The sequence below is a fragment of the Ruditapes philippinarum genome, unplaced genomic scaffold (assembly GCF_026571515.1).
Source record: "Ruditapes philippinarum isolate M1 unplaced genomic scaffold, ASM2657151v2 ctg2455_1_1_1_1, whole genome shotgun sequence".
NCBI lineage: Eukaryota > Metazoa > Mollusca > Bivalvia > Venerida > Veneridae > Ruditapes > Ruditapes philippinarum.
This window is the reverse complement of record NW_026852396.1, coordinates 111,582-123,555: the sequence shown is the minus strand read 5'-3', so window position 1 is coordinate 123,555 and position 11,974 is coordinate 111,582. Positions and strand designations below refer to the sequence as shown.

Below are 11,974 nucleotides of genomic sequence, written 5' to 3'. Positions count from 1 at the left end.
AACCAATAGGGGAAAAACGAATGGTCATAACAGATAACAATGATATACACAAAATCCAGACAAATAAGGCAAAATATGAATATTCATAACGGATGAAAATGGTATAGTAATTCACATAGATCAATTAAAGGTAAAATAAAAGTGCTCATAACAGATGAAAATGGTTTACGTGAAGTCAATACTAATACGAGGTAATACGAAAGTCAGTGTTCATAACAAAAGAAAATGGTATACTCACAATCCATACAAATACTTTATTAATGAAATTAATGAACAGTAAATGCTTTGTCAAAAACAATTCTTTCACAAGCGTCCTGTGTATTCGTAACATACAAAAATAGTTTAGCTGAAAGTTTTATTTTGTTAGTTCAAAATCCTGGTGAATGGAACAAATAATTAACATTTGCGTTTGATAGGCAATTAATGACCCCAAACTTCGGGAAACATGTTAAAGCTTGAACTGGCCTTCCAGTTATAGATTCAGTTAGTGTGTTCTGTATGAAATAAATTGAATGGTCACGTAGAATATTTCATAGGCAGCGGTTGGATGTATACAAATGATATACAATAAAATGAACTTATTTTTTTACTCTTTTCAAAATTGGGCTGTAATAGATTACCCATCTTTTTATTTGTAGGGAAAAAAAACACATTTTAAGGGTTTTAAAAAAAATTTTGAAAGTTTTATAAAAAATTTTAAAAGTTCTATGATTCTTTATAAAGGGGGAAATAAAAACCCAAATGTTATTTTCAAATTTAAAAGTTAATTTTTAAATACTACCCTTTAACTGGTGAGTTGGGCTAAAGGGAAATTTTTAAAAAGTTTTGGGGGATTTGGTTGAAAATAAGTTTAAAATAAACTTTTTTAATATTAATTTGCAAATTTCCCGTATGAAAAACAATACCTACCGCCGAACAATATAAACGTGAGATAACTTTTTTCCCTAGTTTAACTGTGTTTCTTTTTACGCACTGCCCTTTGTTTCCAACTTTTTGTTTTAAAAGAACGTTTCTACATTTGCAAAAAGAAAATGTTGCAAAAAGAAGTTCCTGCCCTTTATAATATGATTTAAATATGACTGTAATCTCATTGGTACAACCGGTAATCAACAGAACTTTTATAAAATAATATTCACTGGGTGCAGTATCATATTCACTAACTGAACTAGATTTGCCTAGTATTAATAGATTGAGACTCATAATCAAATCAATGTTTTATTAACAATGGGTCTGGCATTAATAACGTATTACAATCTTACAAGAGGAGCGATGGCCTAGTTAGTGGAGCGGTAGCCTGGTGGTTACGGTGTCTGCCTCCCCACCCAGGGATCACGGGTTCGAGCTCTAAGCGGTTCTTGACAATGTTTCTACACAGCACACTAGAACTGGTTGGTTCCAGGAAGTCTCGAAAATGATTAATATAAGCAAGAACTTGTTTTGCAATCGAGCTTAAATAACTATCATGTTAAAACCAGTTACAATATTAGCAAGACTCTATTGAATTACTTTTGTTTATAATCTTTGTAGAATCCTCAAAAATGTTTTTCTTCTCCTTTAAATGTATATCTCAATTATTTTTATTTATGTTTATGCAGAATTGTTTTTTATTTTTAAAAATCTGAATATAAACCCCCAAAAAGTAAAAAGAAAAACAAACTAGATTATGTGATTGTCTTGTTGTTGTCTTAGAAAAATTTCCCTAACCCTTTAAAGAATACTTCCTAATTCATGTTTCATGGGCGTATATATATTTTCTTTCATACTCGGGTGTCTGTAACAAGACATAATGTTGTTATGTATTTTTTTACACATAAATTTCAAGGCAATCAGTTTGAATGCTATCACGTTACTATACTCGTAGATATATTTATAAATTTGCAGAAAAAATAGTTCAAATTTATAATGCCACAACGCAACAACAGTCCTTTTATTTTATTGCGGATTTAATGAGCAATAAATCAAACAAATAATCATAAAACAAACATAGGTCGAATATATTATAGAAAATAAACAATGGAATACGAGGCTATGTGATTTGTACGACGGTGTGGCCTCCGAGTATTACTGCAGCTTGCCAAGTATTTTAATGTTCTTTTCTGTTTGTATTATATGCATAACATTTTTCATGTCAACACAATATGAAACGCCAGAATAAATAAACCAATGTACGAGCATCTAAATATTATTTCCCTATCATTACCTCGTCAAACAAGATATCCCGCATATGTTTGTAGCGGATTTGAATGAGTCAATAACAAATATAAAGCAGACAGTGTTTTCTTAGATAAAATTCACTGAGAACTTCCAATTCAATGCTTATTCAAAGCCTATAAGAATACTAACACTTGGCATAAAGTATAGAAAACGGAATCCCAAAAGAACGCCCAAAACGACAAGACTGAAAATGATGCAGGCCCTGTTCATGGACGGCACTGTAAAGTGCGAGTAATCGCCCTCACCCCTAAACAACGGATTAAGCAGACTCTAACATTTAAATATGGAAAGTACAAATGCTTGTTATTTCCCTTGAAAAATATTTATTTGCTTTAATCTCTCAATTTCCTTTGTTTCGGCCTTTTCTCATTCATGATATTTAGCTGACATTTTTAATCTCAATAAAAAACCTCATTGCAAAGTAGCATTATAAGATATAAATAAGATAATTAGGAAACAGATAATGAAAACCAGGACAATTTCTCACTCTTAATTCTAACTTCAACCACTTTCATGTTTTCATAGAAAACAACAAAATAATGGTATATTCCTTTTTACGATGAATAAAAGTATATGTATTTTTTGTGTTACAAATTATGTGCATTCTACAGATTCACGGTTTTATGTTGAGTCATTGTTGATATAATATATGTTCAGGTTTACCATATAAACAAATAAGTGGTTTTTATACAATCAACGAACTTGTCTGATCAAAAGCGATCCAGCAAATGTATTCCATCTGCGTGAGTCGACGTAATAGACAGAGGTATCTAAGCTCTGTACCCACACCCGCTCCGCCTTGTTTACCATAGCAATGGTGCTTACAGAACTACAACTATAAACGCCGCCATTATCATACTGTGTACTGGTGGTTATGAGTGTACCTTCTTGGTATATTGCGTACTGAACATCCTTGTTTCCTTGATTACAAACATGGGCTGTGAAGAAATAGAGTCCAGTGTGCGGTGCAGTGAATACTCCAGTAACACTATCGTAACCTTCACCTTGGTTTGTTATCACGGTATCGTAGACAACCTTGTTCCCTGTGTTCACTGTTTTTGTCGAAGATAAACGAGCGTTGAATCCAACGATAGGCAACAGCGACTTGTCTGCAGAAAAAAACGAGAACCAGTGTTGAGCATCATGCCTATTCAGTGAAAGACAAACACATAATTACTTGTATAAACTGATGATCTCATAAATATCCAGTTTAATATCATTAGTGATGTTGATCATTTTAGGTGCTTCTCAAGCTTCCTACTCAATCCGTACTATTTATTATTTGTCAATTATCATGTAAATGTAATACTTATAAGTAAATATTGTTTAAACTAAATTAGTTTATTTGGTCACAATCGGTATATCATCTGAAATTGACACCTCAGTTGAATTCGTATATAAAATATGATAAACAAGATCAACAAAGAAAGGCTGCGTTCAATGAACGCAGCCCCCACACGATCCAGCAACATGAGCCAGTGGAAAAGAGCCCAGGAGGACCCCAGACAAAAACAGAACAGGGCAAAATGCAGAGCAAGGGCAGGTCAATCACAAAAATCATACATAAGAACAAACAATCGGTTACTGATAAGAAACTCAAAGAAAACAAATACATGACTGAATACTAGGCCCATAAAGTGTAAAAGGCACATGGAAGGGAACAGGAGACCCGAGGAAGGGGGGGGGGATGCGGGTAAATAAAGGAAATAAAAACCAGGAACAAAGGGGAAAATACTTACCGTCAAACATTAATCAAAGCATAAAATCAACTTTTATTTTAAACTAAAACTTTTTATACCTGCTAAAGCTTTAAGCTTACCTGTTTCTTCTTTGAAGTTATCAGAAAGCCCAATCATTGTTTGGTTGACATCAAGCTGAAACTGAATTGCGTTATTCTCCATATTTCCAACTCTTTGTGACATATCAGTCGCTATGGTCATAACCTCCTTTTCTTTATCTTTAACTTCCTCAATTATCTTTTCCATTTTCATCTCCATTCTTATCATTTTTTCTAAATTAAAGTTTTTCCTCATAGTCAAATTTTGAACAAATTGGTTCATCGTTTTCTCTTCTTTCATGGGGATGCCCAAACGTTATCAGAATAATTTTTACAAATATAAGAAGAGAGAAAAACATTTTAAAGCCGTTTTGTTTTTTAAAGTCTGTCTTTTAATAAATTCATAAACGTTTCTTAAAACAGCTAAAATAAACCCCCCAAAAATTTAAGTAAATCTTCCTCAATCGAAGAGATGATTGAAAGTAAACACTTTATGCTAACGACTTTATTTGTGTAGTTCGGACTTAAGGTTGTTCGTCATATCTTTTCTAGAGGAAAGTCTGGTACTAGGTAAATTATTTTTTAAACATTTTGATTTTATTATAATATCATTGAAAATCTGTAAAATAAGGGTTGAGGGTTTGAGGCATCGGCATGCAGCCACCATTTAACCCTGTGTGATCATAAGGGGCGACTTAACTGGTTTGAATAACTGTCAACGCATCTCTTAGCTCCAGTACGTGAGGCGGTTTTGACCCCTGGTGATGCATTTAGTTTATAACACCCAAGGTAAGCCAAAGTCATCTTTCCTTTTTCGGCACCATGTGACCTTTACCGTGTTCAAACACTATAAAACCAATCAAAAACAAGAGATAGGACAGCTGTATTTTTATAAGGATAATTACTTTTCGTGTTGTCCATTGTAAAGTCTTTTCTGCAAATTTAATGTTTTTATAATATTATATTGACTGTCAAAAGCATAAGCGCAGAATAAATAGCCGAGATTTGACCAAAATGTATTAAAATCGGCATGAAGACAGGCAAGATAAGTATTTGAAAGGGAGGAAAATGCATATATTTATGTAATTTGATACTCTATTTATTGTACAAGTGAAATAAAATCATATTATGCGAGCCTTTGTTATATTAAACGAGTTTTATAAAGTTAGTATTGCATCTTATATCTATAATAAGATCGGTTTACAGTTACAAAGAGTCAATTTCGTAAGGGCAAACATTAGCCCATTTTAACGCATTTTTTTTGTATATAGCGCAAATGACGTCACGTCAAGTGTTATTACACTAGTGTAAAATCGTTTATATTTAATGGACTTATAACACTCCTGTGCCTTGGCTTATGTGCACAAATATTGTATATAAACGTGAAGCAGAACCTTAATATTTCTTGACGCCAAAAGGCTCTAATTGTATACAGGTGTCGGCAAAGCTGATATCATATTAAAGGCACATTATGCCACAGAAAATATATATGTTTTAATTCTTTAGATTATAAGTCAAACATGTGTTTGATAATGTTTTAATAAAGGATTAAGAGCATGTTAGATGTTTAACAACTAAAGAGTAAATCTGAAGGTGCAGTATTGTGTTGTAAAGTAGCAAAATGTAAACAAAGTAATATTTTGACTTCCATACAAAAACACATTAACTATAATTATACCAATTGCCAATATAACAAAATCAGCAAAAGATAGTTAAATTTATGTTTATGACAAATGAGTATGTTTTAAAACTTTAACAAGGTACTAAAAATGAAAAATAAATAAAGATTTTGAGTACCACTCAGCCGGTGCTAGGTATGGTCGGAACCCACGGTTACTGCTTTCGCTGAACTACATTCAATGAATATATATGATATATACGTATAACGAGTACGTATGGGTTACCGAGGATGGTGCTAGGGGGCTTGAGGGATGTTGCTCGTTTTCATTACCTCACATGTACAGACTTAAAAAAAGCGAGTCGGCTATTTTCATGTAATTTTGTTGCGATTAATGCTTTCGAGGGATCAAACTTTCTCCAACTTTTGAGCAACGAAAAAGATAACATTTCTTTTTGGCAGAGTTAGCCTTTAAACCTTGGAAGTAACTTGTTTATCGCTTGCAACATGCGTGTTCTAATAAGACAAGCTATATAGACTATTATTTATTATTAGTGTGCCTTGTCGAAGTGCCATAATTTCTCAGTTATACCTCATTAGCTATGACATAAATATATCAAATACATAGAAAGTACACATTGTTTTGATTTGTGCCGTTTTCTTTACATCTTAACTAGAAACTCTTTATTTTATCTGCTATGTTTATGCCAAGATTCAATTGTTTTATCGTGGCTTTAACACACAAACTTGCTAAGCATCCAAAGACGATCGCTGATATTAAATAATTAAATTAACCACTAAATATAAATAAATAAGGAAAGTTGTACCGTATTGAACTGTTTGTCTCTCAGGGTTAAAGGAGCTCCACTGAGGTCTGACAGGTAATTTGGTGTCCAAAAAAAATGGAAACAAATTTCCACACAAATCACAATATTATAACTGAAATAACAATAACTTACATTTTAACCAATCCTCTAACAACAATTACGCTAGAAAATGCATTTTTCACATTAGCTTTTGATGCAAAAATGAAAATGGGTTTTCCCAGACATGTACAGAAGTTACCCACAATTCATCGGGTATGACTAAAATATGCAACGGAGATGACTAAAATACGCAATGGAAATGTTGGGGCAACAGAGTAAACGGGGAAAAATGTCTATTGATTTTTCTCAACACTCTAACTTATTGTGCTTATATAACTTGAGTTTAACGAAGAAAAATTGTATAAAAGCTATTCAAACTAGCAATTTTGATGTCTTGAAAAATTAAACGCCAGCGAAACGGACATTTTCTAGACAAAACGGAGAGATGTAGGTTACCGTATATTGTTTTGATGTATATTGAAAGTTTTCAATTTCGATATTTTGAAGAATTGGATGAAGACGAACATAGTGCATCAGTGATATTTATACTATAACGAGCACAATGTAATCACAATAATAAATGTATTCAACTCTATCTATTACGTATTTAAATCGAATATGGTTAATGACATTCCATCCTTTAAGAAATGATGAATTTAAAAGCATGTCTCATTTCATTTGATTTTCTGTTTTGGGGGTGGGGTGGGGGTTTACGTTGCACAAAACAGTGTAGGTCATTATGACGACTCTTCAGTTTTTTTGGTGGAGAAAGAACTCAGGTACCCCACTTTGCAAAATTGTTTCTGGCACAAAAGGACATCATGAGTGACGTTTCGTAGGACCGTACATACACGTTCCAACACACTCATTTCTGAACATTACATCAAATTCAAGTGTACATCTGTCATTATGTATGTTATGTAATAGAAAGAGCATCGAAACACGAGACTATCTGATTTGTACGAGGGGGCATAGACCCCGAGTATTAATCAGATTGCCGGGTGTTTTGATGTTCTTTTTCTTTTTTATCATTAAATACACGTTCCCTGTTGTAACAATATAAAACCCCAGAAAAAGGAACCAATAAAACAGCTTCTGAATGTGGCATTTCTATTGTTATTCCTGTCTCTGTCGTCACAAAAAGTAAACACCAGAAAAAATGAGTCAATCAATGGGGTTGCTCTGGAGTGAGGGAAACTAATATCTGCACTGCAGTTAACGCCCTGTGCATGTATGTGTATACGATTTAACTCTGACACGTTTTCAACAGAAAGATCCCCAAACTATGATACAATAAATGTTTATGATTCACATAGAAACTTGTTAAAAATTTCGGGGAAAATGATAAAGTATAGTTTTACTACAGATAAGATGATATAAGAACGGATAAACTAACGACTTTAACCAGTTTCACAGGTAAATTAATTATATACGTCAGGTATTACGTCTTTATATCAGTATACCTTTGCTTTTTGAGACTTTTACTTTAGAAAATAATCTAAACAAGTAAAATAAGCCCTCTTTTAGGGGAAAATAATTAAATACAAAATGTAAGTAGCATCCCTGATTTCTCTTTCATAAATTTGCTTTATCAAATTCTTTTCTATTCAAATATTAAAAACATTCTGTCTACTACTTGAAATCTTCCTGGGTATAAATACAAGGGTGCGTTTTGTTTTGTTAACCTAGTTATCCTGACGATAAAGATTGTGCAAGCAATCTGGTGTACCTCTCTTATTTTTTAGTGCTAACACTTAGTATTAAATTCCAAAGAAAATGTCTTAGGGGACCTTTAACGTTTGATTACGATATAATGCCTATAACCGAAATACTTACGAATTAAATGTAATGCCTATAGCTGTGAAATGTTGCGTTCATGTGTTTAAAATACTAAAGAAAGTAGCTCTGTAAATTTTCTAAACGATATCCAAGTATTTCCGAAACAATTTACAAAGACTTTTTATATATCATTCATCTTCGTATTACGAGTACCACCCACCTTATCTCCAGAACATACATATGAAAAACAAGATCAACAAGGAATGGTAGCATTAAACGAACGCAACACCCACAAGACCAAACAACAAAGGGCCACAGCTAAGTTATCAATGAAAAAATACTTTCAGGCTTTCAAATGGCAAATAACAAGACAAAACAAAAGAAAAACAGAAAGAAGAGATAAAAGTAGGGTTCAAAAAGACAGGAAAAGTAAAGATTTCAGTGCTATAAAGCAGGAAAAGTAGGGTTCTCTTCCTAATTTATTTATGCAATCAAATGCACCAGATCAATATTTATCCATTGCATTTTTTTGAAACCAGTTACTCGTGTCTTAACAAGATAGTCGGGAAACGAACCTGAACTTTGAAGTTTTTTATCAAATCAAAATATTAACAAAACTATTAACAATGAGTATGTCATGAAAAACAGGCTATTAGGAGTAAAAACTAAGGTAAAGATATGCACCGCCCCTTTTCCAAGTTTGTAAACAGTCTAGGAGTTGGAAGTGTTTTAAAACATAGTTTAAACAATGGTTGTTGTATTAGATGAGATTAATATCTTACTGAATTCTTAAAGTTACTCTTACTTACCTGCCCTTCACTTTTGTTTTCCAAGTATCATGGTTTTGTTGTTTTCGTTTTATTTGAAAGAAGGTTTGGGTCTAAAGAACAACAACTATATGATAAGTTTCAAGTTTACTTCAATAGTCACGATAATAACCCTGCTGTGGTAGCTCAAGTGTGTCGTTGGCTGCGTCCTGTGAACGTTGACGTCGCCTTGTTGATCTTTATTCCTGTCTTCTTTTGTTTACTCTTATCCCGCTTTCAATTTCTTTTCCACCGGGGAGATTCAATATATCGATAACATTAAAGCAGAGATCAATTGACCCTTCACTAATACAGAAATATATCAAGATATCTGCTAAAGCATACAATCAATACTGATAATAATAATATTAATAGAGCCATGATGTAACTCTTCTCCGACCTTCTTGGCAATGTTTACCATGTGCTAGTTGCATGGAACAGGTATTTATTTCCTGTAGTTTTGAATATCCTGATCAAAAACGTAGTAATCTTCTTATCAACAATACAATGTAAAATGATAAAATACAATTTCAGATATATATAGCAAAGGACATCGATTTTTTTTCTTGTAGAATATTAAGTATATGCACTAGACACACATAAAATCATTTAATAATAAAGTTGACGTCTAAATGTCCTAGCATGTGGCCCGATTAATTCCCTATGTAGCCAGTGCTTTCAGTGCTTTGATCCGAGTTAAAGAAAAAACGATATCGTTTTCTTTGTATTGTACGGTGTTCCGTTTGGACACGTTTGGACAATCGTGACATTTTATTTATTCTGTACCCGCGATGGCACGATGGTACGATGGTGAAAACGCGATGGCACGATGGTACGATGGTGAAAACACGATGGTACGATGGTGAAATCACGATGGTACGATGGTGAAATCGCGATGGCGCCATCGTACCATCGCGTTTTCACCATCGTGCCATCGCGATTTCACCATCGTACCATCGTGCTTTCACCATCGTGCCATCGCGTTTTCACCATCGTGCCATCGCGATTTCACCATCGTACCATCGCGTTTTCACCATCGTGCCATCGCCTTCCGGTGGACATGCGCATTGTACATCTTTATCAACAATGGATGAATGCATAACTATGTATTATGTGAGAGGCTATACGTATCGAGACATTTTAAATATAGTGAGGCTTAAAACGGGATTTGATCTCACTATTTATCACAGACTATTTAATAAGTGTTGTGTATTAAGATTCAATCATTTTAAAACCTTTATGCACTGTGCTTAATTCATCTTGTTTACCGTAACAAGATGAATTAAGCACAGTGCATAAAGGTTTTATAATGATTGAATCTTAATACACAACACTTATTTACCCATTACTTCATGAGCATTTTGTGAAAAAAATGGCTGTTTTCATTGAAAAGTCTCCCGTTACAAGTTCAAATTGCTATAATACTATAAAAAAAATGCTTCAACACTAATCAAACTTGGCACAAATGTTGACTGGACCATTGCCCTTGCAACAACATGCTCAGGCTTAAATTTTCTGTTACCATGGCAACGAGGGGACATCTCAAAATTGCCAAAAATTACTATTTTGCGTTGATTTTTTCCATCAAAATTGATTTCAAAGTGCTGCAACTTCTCAATGGATTGAGATAGAGTCAAATGCTTTTCAGCATTGGTTACACGTTACCTTATAATCAATATGGGGTCATTAATAGCCTCTCACAAGTCCAAAATTTTCTTGGCGATGAGGGGGACTCCCCCTTCAAACCCCCCAAACAGAAAGGGGCACACCCCTTCTAGTTTAATAATATTTTATTGCTCTTTGAATACAATTTATAACATTATTTCCACAAAACAACATTTTTTAACAAAGGGCAAAAGGGTTGAACAACAAGTTCTAGCAACATTAGTAACTGTCCTTCCCTTAAGCATTATAAGATATAGAAACGAAAACATGTTTAAACACTATACACATGAGCAATTACAAATATTAAGGCGGAAACAAAAACAAAGTAGCGAATAGAATTCGACATCAAATTTAAGAGAAAAAAAAAAAAAACAAAAACAAAAAAAAAAACATTTGCTTATCAATTTTTTAAATAAAAAAAAATAATAGTAATTTTCCTGCACTTGCAGTATGTGATGGTTTGTATGGCTGTCAAAATATGTCATTTATAAGGGGAATTAGAAGAATTAATATTGGAACAACGATTGTTATTTTTACATGTACTTATTTCTTATTATTTAAATCTATGTGTATTTTTTTATATATTTTTGAACCTCATGAAATAAAAAAGAGTTTTCATCGACTGATAAATTTTCTTTTCCATAAAGGAAAGTACTTGTACTTAATGGATGAAAAGGGCGAGTGGAAGTGAATAGTTGGAGTCTTTGAACACCAAAAAGTTTACAGTTAAAAAAGAAATGTTCAGCATCCTCCTCGATATGGCAAAACTCACAAACAGGGGAGTTTGCTAAGTGATTTCTATACAGATCATTATTCAAATTACTACATCTATTTCTTAAACGTGCATGGTAAACAGATGTTAACCTTTCTCCAATTAAATAATATTTAGGGACAAGTGTCGGTTTGAATTTATCCTTGAGTTTAGTTTTGAACACATTTAAATAAGTCGAGTCACGTATCTCATTATCAAGACTATTCCATGCCGAAATTGCTGAGGGTATAAATGATCTAGAAAATATTTCTGTTCATCGTGCTATTGTTACGTAATTATCGTTATTTCTAAGGTTATATTGGCTACTTTCTGATACAAAATATGGGAACAAAGTGTCCAGATAACTTGGAAGCTCCCCATTTTTAGCTTTATACATTATTGATAATTTTTGCATTAAACGACGATCTGCTAAAGAGACCCAACCTATTTCATGCAGAAGTCTTTCTATAGACACTGAGCGAGTCAAACTAGTTACTA

General features: G+C 33.2%; 1 protein-coding gene across 3 annotated transcripts in view; it reads right to left on the bottom strand.

The window, feature by feature from the left end:
• Positions 1–2,065: 2,065 nt before the first annotated feature.
• LOC132759097 (C1q-related factor-like) overlaps positions 2,066–11,974 on the bottom strand; it is a 34,345-nt gene continuing 24,436 nt past the window's right edge. Inside the window, exons 1-2 of one of the 3 annotated variants that reach the window (XM_060750838.1) lie at positions 4,013–4,475; positions 2,066–3,323 (exon numbers count right to left, since the gene is read on the bottom strand). In XM_060750838.1, coding sequence (XP_060606821.1) covers positions 2,908–3,323; positions 4,013–4,292 — 696 coding nt within the window. In that variant the 5' untranslated portion in view covers positions 4,293–4,475 and the 3' untranslated portion in view covers positions 2,066–2,907. Of the gene's footprint in view, positions 3,324–4,012; positions 4,476–11,974 lie in introns of those variants that run through there. The other 2 variants (XM_060750845.1, XM_060750831.1) reach the window with 2 other exon arrangements.